Source organism: Cyprinus carpio, chromosome A14, assembly GCF_018340385.1.
Source record: "Cyprinus carpio isolate SPL01 chromosome A14, ASM1834038v1, whole genome shotgun sequence".
Taxonomy (NCBI): domain Eukaryota; kingdom Metazoa; phylum Chordata; class Actinopteri; order Cypriniformes; family Cyprinidae; genus Cyprinus; species Cyprinus carpio.
In genome coordinates this window covers 24,223,310-24,239,237 of record NC_056585.1, presented here as the reverse complement: position 1 = coordinate 24,239,237, position 15,928 = coordinate 24,223,310, and the positions used below count along the sequence as shown (strand labels likewise).

The following is a 15,928-nucleotide window of genomic DNA, read 5'->3' as shown; positions in this document are numbered from 1 at the left end:
TAATCGTGAATGTTTGCAGCCTGCAGTGGTGAAGAGCCATGGATTCTGTGCCAGACACTTCAGTTGAAACACACCTGCATGCTTTTATTCACTCCTGCACTCTCGTGGGATTGAGTTTTTCATAAACGTATCCCACAGCTACGTAGTAATGCAGTGAGGGGAAAATTCTGCATTGACAGATCTTCAAGAGTTTGTGTGATGCTGCGTGATTTAGGAGTTATTTCAGTATGAAGCTTCAACATGTCAGCTGATCACTTAAGGGTAATTTTTTTATTTGTTATTATTTACGATACACTGTGTACATATATTCTTGAAGATCTCGCAATATCTGACAATTCAGTTTTTTTTTATTTTTTTTTATCTTAATTCTGAGTTTATATCCCAACCGTTCTGGCTTTTTTCCTCAAAATGCAGAATTGCAAGATACAAGCTCAGGATTGTAATATATAAACTCAGCTCTGAGAAAAAAAGTTGAATTGCATGATATGAACTAAGAATTGTTAGATATAAATGTACAATTACTTATTGACCCATATCAAAAGAATATAGCTCCTGTCGTGAGTATAAATCTTCGATTTTTTTTTTTTTTAATTCACAATAAGTTTGTGCTATATTGGTTTTCTACCATTATTAGATCATTTTCAATTTATCATATCATTTGATATTGTATATTTAACAGTGCAAGCCCATTTTACTTATTTTTGCATGTACAATGACATTATCTAATGCTTACTTAGTTAATCTTTAAAGAAGACTAATAATTTGATAACCCTTAACCTTTACCAAGTCACAGATATGAATAACCTTTTTTAACCTTGTTGTGATGTCTAAATTTACTTGCAGTATTTAAAATTTTTATTTATTCAGAATAAATGGACCGAAAATTTGATAAATAAATTTTATAGCAAATACCAAATTTCACTTTTTATTATCCACCAAGAGAATATTATGAAAAATTGTCATTAAGTCTGATCAAAGTCTTATAATAGCAGACATCTGCTCGACAAGCCTCAATATTTAGATGTTCATGTCTGTAGCATAAACATTCATATGAGTACAAGCAACAGTATTAGCTTTAGCAAGCACCAGTAATTCAATGCCATATGAGAATGTTATTTTTATTTATTTTTTTCACAAAGAACTTTATGTACTGGTGCTTTACAGAAGTAATAAATCAATGTAACAATACACATCTGAAGAACCTATGAAGTAAAATCTAAAACTTTTCATCTCCAGATGACCGTAAATCAACTCAAGAACTCTATCCAGCACAAAATGGTTCTTTTTAAGAAGACTCCAGGGTAGAATTCGCCATCCTCTGGAATCCTGGCTTTCTTAAACTCCTCTCCTGCTCACATCAGTTGCAGCTCGGCTTGTCGGGAGGTCATTCGTAACAAATTCAGAGGTGATAAACTGCGAATGGCTTCCCTGGCACCTGTCCTAACAGCAGAGCTCTGGGAATCCCCAAAGTCCAGTGGCTCATTTTTAATCGATGTGTCTTCAGCCGTCCGTGAGGTGTGGGGCTGCGGTAGTGCTCCAGTGGTGCTGTGTCCGGTCTAGACTTGCTCTCTGCCCGTGACTCCAGCTGTCTGGCTACTCAAGCGGCAGAGGAGGCAGTGGGGAACCGGTAACCAGCTGCGGGTTGACAGGAGATAAATTGCTCCATTAGAGTGTATGGGCCGCAGGGCGGAGTCTGACCCACTGGCCCACCCAGTGCCATAGTAATCCACTTACAAACATCAAACAACATACTTCCTTATTCCGGACAGGCCTGCCAGGGAACACTAGCACAGCGAGTTATCTTGTGTCCTGACTGGAATGGCCTATATAATACCATCTGGATGGTAGGTCAGTGTTACGACAGGTTTATGAAGGATTACAGTGTCCTACTAGTTTTACTTTGTATCGAAATCTAAAATTTTGGTGAATTTTGAGGAAATGTTTAATTTCAGTATAAATTGGATAGCTCTATATCATTTGGGATATTGGATTGCTGTCTTATTGAACTGAGAGCTCTATAGTTATCAGCCACTTTAAAATCCATGTCGGTCAGACACTAGGTGAAATATTGCTGGTATGGAAAAGTGCCTAAAGGAATGATTAATAAATGAATAAATACCAGACAAGGACTGGGCTGTATACAGTTATATCTTATGCAATGACTGAAATATATCTATATATCTATCTATCTGTCTGTAAATACTAATTGTAAACTTTGACAAATCTCTGAATTTTTTTTTTTTCATACTGTACATTGTAATGTTTTGCTTAAATTAACTTAATTTTTTTTTTTTTTTTTTACATTTTTGCAGTATTGGGTTAGAGTTGTTAATTTTCATTTTATCAGACAAAGTGTAACTTTTTTATCATCTGCCAGGAGAAAATTATGAATAATTTTGGTTGTGTGGTCCAAGCCGTGTGTATTTGTGGATGGATGGATGGATGGATGGATGAATGGATGGATGATAGATAGATAGATAGATAGATAGATGGATATCACCAGATAGATAGATGTGAATTAGATAGATAGATAGATAGATAGATAGTATTAGTATAAAATAATGTGAATTAAAATAAATGTTTCTAAAAAAAATGTATGTACAGTAAATGTTTGTTATGTTTTTGATAAATATTGGTTTTAAAAATTGAAGTTGAAGTTTAGTTTTCATTTAAAATTAGCATGTGTTGTAAGTAATCATTGTCTCATTATCAGTGTATGCATATAATCCAAGGAAGAGCAGTCCTTGGAGCCTTTTTAAAAGTGAACTCTCTCTATTGTTTAGTCAAGGCTAATTGTCATTGTTCCAGAAATGCCATACCTCTCAGTGACGCACGAGTGTTGGTTTTTCTTTTTTCCTTCTGTCCTAAAAGGCTCAGAAAAGTAGAGTCCCGGGAGGCCAGAGATAGTACTATTAAATTCAACTGCCATCTTTTAAACTAGCTTTGCTTAGTATTTGTGTTCTAGAGTGGGTTGTCTTAAGATTGTTTGAGAGAGATGTATTACATTTGGGTGTTTATTAGCAAATATATCAGCATCAAGGCGGCTAGGTTTGTGTTTAGGTGAATGCATTATGCACCTGATGTACACTTGTGTCTGCTATTAAGCACTAAGTGTTAAAGTACCCCTATTATGCCATTTCCAATATTCCCTTTCATGCAGTGTGTAATGTAGCTGTATGTGAATGTAAAAGATCTATAAAGTTGTAGCTGAGTCGTTATTGTCTCCCAAAATAAAGAAGGACTCTGTACAGCCTAGACGAGTCGAGTAATTCCAATACCACTTCGGCATGGGGTAACACATTTGCATGGGGGCAGTGCTATGTTATGAACAAACCTGACCCCACCTTCAATACATCATTCTACTGACGTGTGTTCCTAATCTCAGCATCAACACGGGATTCACAAACGCTTGCTGTTGAAAGATGGATTACTGTTTATTTGGATAGCTGCTCCACTGAATCACAACCTAGGGTATGATAAATAATAGATGTTTATATTTTTACAGAGATTATTGACACAGGTGTACGGCCAATCACAACAGACTAGACCATCTGACTAATCAGCAGAGCTGGCTCATGGAAAGGCGGGGTTAGAGAGACTGAATCTTTTAACTGCTTCAAACAAATCGTTTGAGAATCGCTGGAAAATAAAGTGATATTAAATGCATATTTTGAGAAAACGAAAGTGGTTTTTGACCATATTGTAGGAGACTCCCAAAACAATATTAGAAAACTGTAAAAAACGGCAGGGGCACTTGTAGGAGACTCCCAAAACAATATTAGGAACCGTAAAAATGGCATAATATGGGCATTTTAAATACATCAAAGGGGAAAATAATGCCTTAATCAAACTGAGAACAGATCAAATACACCAGACTCGGCTCTGAGAACGTGTGCATGCGTGTTTGTGCTTGAGAGGGGCTGTTCGTGAGCAAAAGCAGACTCTGATCAGCCTCCATATGGAGCACTTCATCATAATCAGATTATATGTGGTGTCTTTCTTTGAAAGGAGTAAACTGTTTGCTTCTCCACTTCTCCAGTCTATCACATCCTTCTTCTGACTGTAACACTTGAAGTAGACGTTTACGTGCTAAACCTTCTGGCTTATTCTCCTGACTCTCTCTGTATGTTTTAAAATGTCTTAAAATCTGCATTCAAAACATCAGACCAGCTGTAGAGGATGCTGGAGTCCATTGCTGACCTCTTCACAACCTTCACTAAGCCCCGCCATTTCTTTTAGGGGCGTTTAGTTGATATAAGCTGCGAATGCTCTGCATACCCAAGCCATTTGAGAGAATGAGTTCAGGGACTCATTTATTTGAGGTGCAACATAATGCATTCATATTAAAATGTTGCAAATACATATTATTATTTGCCAACTGATGGTACTTTTCTGCAAATCTGTGCCAATTACAGAGGGTTTGCATAACAATGGATTCACAACAGCTTTGGCCGCTTCGCTCTATTGCTAAGAATCGTCATTATTGTTGCATGTTTTCATTGGTTTGTTGGCCTGTTGGTGATTTCATGAGCAAGAAAAGCTGTCCGCGAATTGCTTGCCCAAGCTGAAAACTGACAAAGGTCTCAATTACCGAAATCACATTTTGAAAGAATATTTTTTAGCATAGACAAAGTATGTTGAAGATACACGTTAACTAATCAAAGTTAAAATATCTGAGGATTTTTATTGTTCCGTTAGTTTTTCCCATGCTTGACAAACCTTGTGTGCGTGCATAAGCATTCGTATGTCTCTTGAGAAGGCAATGCCACCTAATGGTTATTCCTACCAACAGCCATACTTTCTAATCAACACCTGCCAAGATTTCTTATTGTCGTCTTAAATTAGATGGCATACCTGGTTAAAGTCACCACTTACCACTGGATTCTACTTCAGCACAATTGCCACATTGCCAGGCAAGCTTTTTGTTATTTCTAATGGAATAAGTCCTTTTTGTTTTGGTGTTTTTGTATGTGACAAGCAGCGTTTTTTTGGGGGGAAATTATTAATTTTCTTTGATGGTTGGTTATTTATAGGATTGTTTTGTTTAATTATTTTTTTTTTTGTTGTATAATTGCTGTGAAATGAGGCTTTTTATGTGACTGAGTTTGAGCATTTGCATCAATTCTGTTATTCATGCTCCACAATTTTCTTTTGTCTTTTTTAGCAGTTAGAAATGCTTTGCAGTTCACATCTGGTCCCTGTCAGAATAGCATTGATGCAGTTTGTACCAGTTTACGAGCACAAATCACAGTGTTCACAATAAATCTCCAATTTATTTTAGAGATACAGTGCCCTCCATAAGTATTGGAACAGTAAAGACAAAATTGCTTTTTCTGCTGTGGAGTCAAGACATTTGCAAATATGATTAAAAGATGAATATGCGACAAAACTACAGAATGTCATATTTTATTATTAGGTCTTTCGACACATACATGTTTTACCAAATTAAAAAGGAAAGCACTTTTAGATTTCATCCCACTATTTGATGTGAGCACAAGTATTGGAACAGTTGAATTTAAGGCAGATGTAAAAGATTAAAAGGTAATATTTAGTTGCAGATCCTTTGCATGCAACCAGAGCAGTGAGTCTGCAACCCATAGACATCACCAGACTCTTGGTCTTATGCCTTTACTGCAGCCAATTCCAACTGTTGCTTGTTTTGGGGAGTTTCTGTCTTTAGTCTCCTCTTCAGCTGGTGAAATTAATGTTCAATCTGATTTAAATCTGGAGATTGATTTGGGCAATCTAAGACTTTACATGTCTTTGCCCTGATAAAGTTCTTGACTGAACTGGCAGGGTGTTTTGGGTCATTGTCCTGATCCAATATGAAGTGCTTTCTATTGAGTTTGGTGGCATTTTCTTGATTATTGGTAGCCAAGATGATTTTGTACCCTTTCAAATTCATCCTGCTACTGTCATCATACATTTAGTCATCATTAAAATGAAGAGGCCCTGTTCTAGAGACAGCCACGCATACCCATGCCATGACACCACCTCCACCAAGCTTTACAGATATCGGAAACTTCCTTTTTCCTACTTATGAAGTCATGAGCGCAACTGCAGTCTTAGGCCCACCCCGAATGCTCTCAGGTTGAGACACATGATGACACCCATCCCAAGCCAGTGCTGATCAACATCCCACGCCTCCTGTGACCCATGGTTTATCTGTAGCCTATGTGTATTCAGAGCCAGTGAGCAACGGACTTTCATAATAAAAAAAAAAACACTGCATTAACGTGCAATAAAATAATTGTCGGCGTTAATCAGTTAATGCCCTAATATATACTTAAATAGCTCATTAGTGACTATGGGCTGCGATACTGAGCCTTCCACCATTTTTGGAACGGTCTGCGAACCCTCGAGTGCAAGTTGACTGTGCGTCTACAATAGCAAGTTATACGCATGTATATCTTTGAATATTCATTGATTATTGTGGTGAATGACGGCAAGTTGTCTGTTCCAAAATGGGGGACGCATCAGTGTAGCTGGCATCTATAGATATCTAATATTCTACCTATACACTGTTTTGTCTTCTTTTGTATTTCATGAAGGATGGCCACCAACATTAAGGTAACCTACTGCCACCTACTGTGTTGGAGTGTCAACAGATTATTTACAATATTATCACATAGAATTAACATGATATCAATATAATTTTTTTTTTTTTTTTTTTTTTTTAATTCATTGTTATTGTCAGTGCCGGAATATTGCGATAACTTTAACACAAACTTTCAAGGATTATTATTCACACAGAATCCTCCTGCTATCCATCAAGGTGACTATTACACAAGGACACAAGCTCTTATTACCATATATCTGCATGTTATTTAATTTTTCCAGTAATGACTTCATCCAGTTTCCACCTGGTCCACTGCTGCTTTAATCTCATGCCCTTCTTGGCCCGCCATCATAAGTGCCTTTCGAGTTTAAGGTTTAGTACAAGATCTCAGGATGTCTGCAGACTTTGAGAGCTTTTGGCTCCTCACAGGAGCTGTCAGATAATTTTAAGCATCAGTCAGGGGCTTCAGGTTCCTTGTCAGAAATGGCAGTAACTTGCTGCTCCAGTAGAGCAGTGTGTCTTGAAGATTCTGACATGCTCAATAGCCATTTAAGAGGATGGAGCTGAAACCTAATGTGGGAATGATAGGACAGAGATGCATGGTGTCGCTGTTAGATCAGAAGGTGCGGGGAAATGCGACAGACTAAGGCAATGTGATCATAGCCTTTTACGTGCACTTGGAGTTCTGCATTGATTTGTATGTAACATCAGAGATGGAAATCGGTAAAAGCCACCGAGCGGTTTAGCACAATCAATATTAAGTCACATGGATGCACACATGCACAAGAAGGAGAAATAGAGAAAAAAAGCAAGAAATAAAAAATTGAAGCATAATAATAATAATAATAATAATAATAAGGAATAATAATATAAATATTATATAATTATGTTTATTTACTAATTTTGTTCTATAATTTTATGTATTTATTATTTGTTTCAATAATAAAATTGACATAATTATTTTTTATCTTATTATTAATATTTTGTTTTAATTTTTTATTTAATAATGACAATAAATTATTATTATTATTATTATTATTATTATTATTATTATTATTAAAATAAAAAATATTTATTTGTTTGTTTTTATTTATTTATTTAATACTAGATTTTGTTGTGTTCTTTTATTTTTATGTATTTATTATTTGTTTCATTAATAATAATACTAATAATAATAATAATGTAATTTTTCAATAAAATAGTAAACAATAATAATGAAATTCTACTGAAAGTCTCACATTAACCTGCTCCAGGAAATTGCTTTTTAAGTCCCCCACTTTAATGCAATTTAATTGCTATTTTAGTTATAGATATTTAGCCTGTTCATATGTTTAATGTATATTCCCTGCACATTCTTGCATTGTCTTTTTTTTTTTTTTAAGTTTGTCTGTACACATGCATGTCTGTTTATACTAGAAGCATAAAAGCTGAAGATGTATCACATTCCAGAATAGACGCCTCCAGTGCAGACAGCTATATTGATTATAATGGGAGTGATTTACATTTGACCACGCTGCTCTGCTCGTGTTTGGTGTACACATAGTGTCAGAAACACGCCTGGCATGATTATATTTTAGAATTATATATAATTATACAGGGCTTTTTATGACTAACTAGTCATTCAGATTTGGTGTACACATAGTGTCAGAAATAATCGTTTAATGTTTATTTTTTAGATAGTTGTCAACTAATTTAGTAATCGATTCGTTGCTAAATAATTTTTTATTTGCCGTAAGCGGCTCATTTCGTGCATATTTTAAATCTGCGGTGACCAAAGTGTGGCAGTAATGAGCCACCGGAACTCAGCCAGTACAGCAGGAGAAGCAGCGAATAGCCAATAGCTGGCCTCGTTTTATGTCACGTGCTTCCCGTACAGCGTCTCTCTGCTGCATTCAGCGTGATGGGTGAGGCAGGCGGCAGTGGAGTAAGCTCGAGTAAGAAAAAGAAAAAAGCGGAAGATAAAACTATTCGGACGAAGTCATCCAAAGTGTGGGAGCAAAAAGAGAGCAAGCCAAACTGTTAAGCCCTGACCATTTGGACATGTTGACCTTTTTGCACTGCAATGCAAAGTTTTTCTCAAATAATGAGTGAATAGTGTTTCTGCCTCATTTCCCACAGGTAGTCGAATTCCTGTCAGTTCAGGCATAAGCTGTTTTGTTAACATTTTATCGCTTTATTACTTTGTTTTTTTGAATTTGCACTGTTATAAGGACCACTACATATTTAAATCCGATGAAAATCACAGTGTGCAAAGACTTTTTATTTGTGTAGATTCTGCAGTACAATGTTGTTTTGCAAATGTTTAGTCGTGAAAGCTGATAACATTGCTTTTTAACAATTAACATTTAAAGCTTTGTCGTTTACCAGTTCATAATTCAGTCTTGCAGCCTAATTATGACTGAATGAGAGAGGTTAATGTTTTAAATGTATTTGAAATGCACTTTTTTCTAAGTATTCACTGCTCTTTTTTCACACAGCAGGTTTTTTTTGTGTCCAATTTTTTTCTTCTTTCTGGACCAACCTTCTGATGGATTTTTACTTTAAATTTTACTTTAAAATGTGAGTTCCATTCAGGTTTCATGCCATTGGCACTTTATTTGGAAGGATTGTTTACAATTTCACAGCAGAAGCTATAAAGCTGTTTACCCTCCCAGGTATAAAGCTGTGTGTTTTACAGGAAAAAAATAATAAAATGCAATTTACCTGCAATTTTAATTCTGTTTTATTCTTAAGTTCTTTGTGATAATATGTTCTGAAAGATTCCTTAATAAGCTTTGTTCGGGATGTTAAAGTACTTTAGGAGCCCTAAGGACTGCCATGGTGGAAACATTATTTGAAATCTCCTTGTGAAATTTGCTAGAGTATGTATGGGTCAGTGTTTTGACTGCAGAAGAGTTCGACAAAGGATAACTAACACATAATAAAACACAACTCCAGGTATGTTTTTGATGAGGATATGACAATGCAAAATGGTTAAAATCTCTAAAGATCTATGTTGAATGATAAAGACCCTTTGTTAATAATTTATTTGGGGAAAAAATGGGCAAAACTAAAATATAAGTACATAAACCGATTCATCGATTAATCGTAAAAATAATCGGCCGATTTAATCGATTATCAAAATAATCGTTAGTTGCAGCCCTAGTATAATTTTTTTTTATAATTGTATTTTTTTGTATGGGTATTTTTTTGAATATATTTTTACAAGGGTTTTTATGAATATGTAATTATATAGTGTGATTTATTTTATTTTTTTTTCATAATTTCCTTGTTTATGTGACTGTTAGCCAAACAGGCGATGTATCATCACACCATGTGAAGTACAGTTCATTAGCTAAAAAGACAAACACATTTTAGCATGCAGGCTGGAGGCACAGGTGCCGTGTTTATTGATGTGCTGTGCTGATTTGGGTCCATTCATATTCATCAAAGCAGAAACATTGTAATCTGTTAAAGCCCCTCCATTAAAACAGCAGCAATGTGGCACGAATGTATGATTTAAAATGAATGTGCAGGAGTGGTTTTACTTCAGGAGGTTTAGCTTTCCTTTAAAATGTCTTAAGTGAAGTGAAGCATCTTATTGGGTCTTAGTTTATGGGCAGAGGAGATGTTGCTTGATGACACTGACAGCTCAACAGGTGTGTGTGTGTGTGTGTGTGTGTGTGTGTGTGTGTGTGTGTGTGTGTGTGTGTGTGTGTGTGTGTGTTCACTGTTCATCTAGCCCAGAGCATATGCGTATGAATGGAAGTGAATGGAATGTGAAGTCTTCTTTAATCCCCATCTGTCATGTTGACTATTCAACTTGAAGGCAATCCTTGATCATGTTTTGACATTTATGTTCTCCTTGTAAAACTATTAGCTTACACACGCTGCCACTATTGAGCCAGAGATAATGCTTTGAATGTGTGTGTGCTGTCATTAACCAAATTGCTTATAACTCTAGTGATTTTCCGCTCAAAATCAATATTTTCCTCTTTTTTCCAGTTGTCATCAAGGTTAATGTAGTTTGATTTATTTTCTAATTTATTTTTTGTCATCACAAATTTAGTTTAGTTCAGTGTTCAATTTCACTTTATTGGCATAATTTATTTAGTTTTAGACTATTTAATATCAAATAAATTTAAGGTACACAACCAAAATAGTGAAGGAAAAAGAAATATAGTAGTAATATAATATAATGTAATATAAAAATTTCTGCTCTATTTAGGTTATAGTGATTTTTTTATTTTTGTTTTAATAGATTATTCTACAAACAAAATACGTCATGATAAAAGTTTCACTAGTTTCAGCTTTTTCTGTTTCAGTGTATTTAGTTTTAAATAAAAGGTTAGCATTAATATAATATAATATAGGAATTTAAATTAAAAACAAATATAATTAATAATAAAATGTATTTTCTCTATTTGTTTCTTCAGTATGATTCATTTAGATTTTTTTTTCATAGCAATATAATATAATATGATATAAAAAATTGTCTATAATTTCATGATGAAAGTTTTTTTAGTTTTTCTTTTTCAGTATATATGTAGTGTTGATTTTAATTTTATTGTTAGCAGTATGCTGATTTAAATGATTTCAACTGATTTAAATACTTCGGTCACTGACTTTGTATACTTTTTTGTTTTTGAGCGGAATTTCTCTTTCTGCTGCTTTTGCCATACTAAAGTTGCTTGCCGCTAACCCGTAGCTATCCGCCGCACAGGTGACTGACCAGCTTCTGTGGGATTTGATGTCACCTTTAGATCGGTTCAATTGAAGATGGAAACACTGGAGTCCGAGCTGACGTGTCCAATCTGCCTGGAATTGTTTGAGGACCCCCTCCTGCTGCCCTGCGCCCACAGCCTGTGCTTCAACTGCGCCCACCGCATCCTGGTCTCGCACTGCTCCAGCACCAAGCCTCTCGAGTCCATCTCCGCCTTCCAGTGCCCCACCTGCCGCTACGTCATCACGCTCAACCAGCGCGGCCTGGAGGGCCTAAAGCGCAATGTGACGCTGCAGAACATTATTGACCGCTTCCAGAAGGCCTCTGTCAGTGGGCCCAACTCCCCCAACGAGAGTCGCCGGCCGCGACCCTACAGCGCCACGCTCGGCGGGAGCACGAGGGGCAGCCCCGCCAGTAGCGCCATGTCCCTAGAGCGTGTCGGCTGCCAGTTCTGCGATCAGGAGCCCCCGCGGGAGGCCGTCAAGACATGTGTGACTTGCGAGGTGTCGTACTGTGACCGCTGCCTGCGGGCCACGCACCCCAATAAGAAGCCCTTCACCAGCCATCGTCTGGTGGAGCCGGTGGCGGACGCTCAGCTGCGTGGGCTGGCCTGCCTGGAGCATGAGAACGAGAAGGTGAGCATGTACTGCGTGGTGGATGACCAGTTGATCTGCGCTCTCTGCAAGCTGGTGGGACGGCACCGTGAGCATCAGGTCACCTCGCTTAGCGATCGCTTCGACAAGCTCAAGGTGAGTCCTGAACTTGATTCTTAAGGCAAGACACCCCAGGTAACAAAAATAGATAATAGATATAACCATGCTTCCCCAGTTGATTGATTACATTAAGAATTGCAATTTTCTTAGTGCTACAAGTTTTCTGTAACGTAATTTTTAAATATGCAAATGAGGCATTGCCTAATAAAGGAATAGTTCACGCAAAAAAATAAAAATTTGCTGTAAATGTACTCCTCCTCAGGCCATCCACAATGTTTTTTGAAAATGATGTATTGCTACATTTCTCAAAATCTGTTCAGATGAAGAAACAAACTCATTTAAATATTGAATGTCCTGAGGTTCAGTAAATTTTCAGCAAATTTAAATTTTTGGTTGAACTTTTGATTTAAATATGCACTAATGTGCAGATGTTTTCAGAACGGAAATCTAAACATTGGATGAAGCGAGGTTCAAAGTTTGTTTCATTTTGTTGACACATTAGAGTCAAATTGCTGGGATTTTTGATATGATGAGCTGTTTTCTTTTCTGACGGCATTCCATTCAAATCAGAGGATAGTGGTCAACAGGCAGTAAAAAATAGACAAAATATGTTCCATGATGAAAAATTGATTTATGAGCTTAAATCCCTCTGTGAGAAATTTTTCAAAATATTAAGTGGGAATACACTAACTGTACAAGGCTAGTAAAATCATAACATTAGAGAAGCCAGGATTTTTTTGTTTAATTTTACAGACACAAATAGATGAGAAGAGATATTATAATTTTAGAGAGAGAGGGTATAATTTTTTTTTTTTTTTTTTTGACATAATAGTGAAATCAAATTTTTCTTTACTTTAGTGAAAAACTTTATTTAATATAAATTAAATATATGAAAAAATATGTGCCAATTCATTCATGAAAAAAGCTTAAAGTGTTTTTGTGCTTTTTGTCTTGAGTTTCTTGGATTATTTTGTGTTTTATTAGCTCTTTATTAGTGTTTTTGCCTGCAGTGTCTTGCATTACACAGCTGTTTTCACTATTATTAGCTCTTTATTATAGAAGCAGTGCAGACTCCTCTAAGTGAGCATTAGAAAGGGTTCATGTTGTCATGTATTGTAACCATCATTTATGCAAACTTGTTTTTTTTTTTACTTCAGTAAGCTAATTTCATTTCATTAGCATCAACCTAACTCATTCTTTGCGATATTTGTTGGCCTTCATAGTGGAACGCTTCATGCAAAGTAGCAGCCAGAACTGCCCAGCTGTTCCTTTGAGCAGAAATCATTATCATATTAGATGAGTCTGCAGTCCCTAAAGCCATTCTCTGTTCGGCACTGAAACGCAATGCTGACCTGCTACAAAGACCCTGATTGCTGAATCAGTGCTAAAATACAGAAGCTCACACAGAGCTCCCAACCTGTGAATACACTTTGCTCCCGTCAGTTTAATCATCCGCAGCTGCAGAAGGCCAGAATCACATCCGTGTCTTGTTTTTTCAATGCCACCATAGCTTCAGAGCACGTTTGTTTTAGTTGAGTCATAACTTAATTGTAAGTTTCCTCCGGATGTCGAGTTACAAGAGAAGAGCGGGTTAAGGCCGCTAGTGTTATGTGCTTGTTAAGTTCTCATGGGGTGGATTGATAAATACGAGCCCACGTAGAGGCCTCTACACCGTCGTAATCTGGCTCCCATGAATAGGCCGCCATTGACTTCTGCATCAGCATTATAATAGCATGCATAGAGGGCACATGTGATCTCCCTGTGATCTCGTATCCCGGTTGACCTCTTTGTTAACACCAGCTCGCACAAAGGAAATTCCGATCATTGACGCTCTCCCCATCTGGTTTTTGAAGAAAATGACGCGGCTCTGGTGAAACTGCCTCGATTGTGCTAGATGAAGTTCATTGTGTGTTGCTGAAAGTCGATATCTGAGAAAGCTGTTCCTCTTTTGTCCCAAGGTCTTCTTGCAGGGAAACAGAAAAAGAGGCTGGCAGTATGCAGAGGTTACAGCATCCAGATCGACATTTAATTTCCTCTAGGAATCCCGACGGACTGTGAGGATTACCTCGGTTTTGAATTACTAGCTGGAATGTTCTATCCATAATTACCTCTTGTGCCGTAGATGCTTGTTGTACACATTCCTCACGGAACTTGTGACAGTCCTGACTCGTCCCGTTTAAAAAACGACTATAATAAGACACCAGGTCTAAAAGGCACTTTAATGCACTTTTAATGCAAAACGTCCGGATTGGGGTTTGTATCTACGTTGCAGAGGCTTATTTGAATGTTCCCCTGCCGAAGCTTTGAACCTGTCTAACTTTGAACTTCCAATCCACAACCTGAAGAGAGCGAGAGAGAGAGCAAAGACGCCGTCAGGGCTCAGGGCTTCAAACTTTTAATCTTCTTCCGGCTCAAGTAAAATGAGAAATCCTTGTTTGTACGTAAGCTTCACGGTGGATGATGATGATTCAAACTGTTCCACGCGTTTAGATGAGCTCTGCCGTTTCCTAGTCAACAGTCGCAGAATTGCATATTACAGTTATTGTGAAGCCAAACCGCAGGCTCTCCTGCAATAAAGTTGTATAGGTTTGCACATGCTCACATGCTCATGTCCTGAAAAAAAGTTGCATTTGGCCCCGAGTAAATTTTGTGTTCATATTTTGCTCTTTTGTTTTTTGTTTTTATTTTTGCTTGTTTTTATTTATTGTTTTTAGAATGTATTCTATGTGTTTTGAACAGAACTTACTGCATGTCAAGTAATTATTAAGAAATGAAGAGAGACACATTAAGTTTAGGGCTATTTCAATTAATTAAATATTTAATTATGTAGGCCTGAGAACGGGGGCTTATGATAACTCTCATTAGAAACTAGTAGGGATTATGGTTGTGTTTACAGTTATGCTTATGATGAAATTGTTTTTATAGAATTAAAAAAACATTATGGAGATTTATGTTGCTTTTAACTAAGTACAACCTCATTTTTTCTCACATATGTAAAGTATACTTTAAGATTGTACTTCAATTTGCATCTAGTTTATTTTCTTCATAGCAAAAGTACTTTTAATTTAAGCTAACCACATAATTGTTCAAAAGTCTGAGAATAGTAGGTTATATATCAAATTGCTGCTGCTGCTGCAAAAAAAAAAAAAATCTGTTTTAAGTAAATGCAGTACTTTTGAACTCTGCAAAAAAATAAACAGCACAACATTGTAAATTGTAATATACAATATAATACATCCGATATACTATGCAATAATACATAATAAGTGATGTTTCCTGTGCATCAAATCATAGCATCAAGCATATTAGAATGATTTCTGAGGAATTGCGTGACACTGATGATTGTAAATAAATAAATGGCTTTGTCATCAAAGAATAAATGCCATTCAAATTTATTAAAATAGAAAACTGTGCTGTAAAAAATTGTAACAATATAATATAGAATATGATTTAATATATAGTACAGTAATAAAATATTGGAGGCTTTTTTCTTTAAAAAAAAAAAAAACATGACCTCAAACTTTTGAACAGTAGTGTATGAAAATCTTTTTGAAAATTGGGTTTTCAGTGTTTACGCTCTCAGACGCTTTGTTACAGGCAGCTAATTAATTGAAGAGCAGGTCATTCAGTTCAACTTTGTGTGCTATACTTCAAGAAGCTAATGAGCTGCACGTTCTTTTAAAACCTCATCAACACCTCTTCACGCACTCTTCACTTCTAAACAGCTGCAGAAAGGAGCCAAGACAAATATTATGTTTAGGCGTTCGCTGTCCATTGCACTCAGCGTGCATCTTCCATCCGCCTATTGATCTCAACCCATCTTCTGCATTTGAACGTGACTTACATGAGTAACATTTGACGCCGAGGCCTTCAAAGCATGACAGCACTCTCGCAAACGCTCAGGGATTAGGTTTTACAGGGCCAAAACACAAAATATGAAAAAAAGTGGCGATT

General features: G+C 36.5%; 1 protein-coding gene across 1 annotated transcript in view; it reads left to right on the top strand.

The window, feature by feature from the left end:
- Window positions 1–15,928, top strand: part of mid2 (midline 2) — an 87,736-nt gene that overhangs the window by 16,545 nt on the left and 55,263 nt on the right. Inside the window, 1 exon segment of the mRNA XM_042770329.1 lies at window positions 11,262–12,010. Coding sequence (XP_042626263.1) covers window positions 11,318–12,010 — 693 coding nt within the window. The 5' untranslated portion in view covers window positions 11,262–11,317.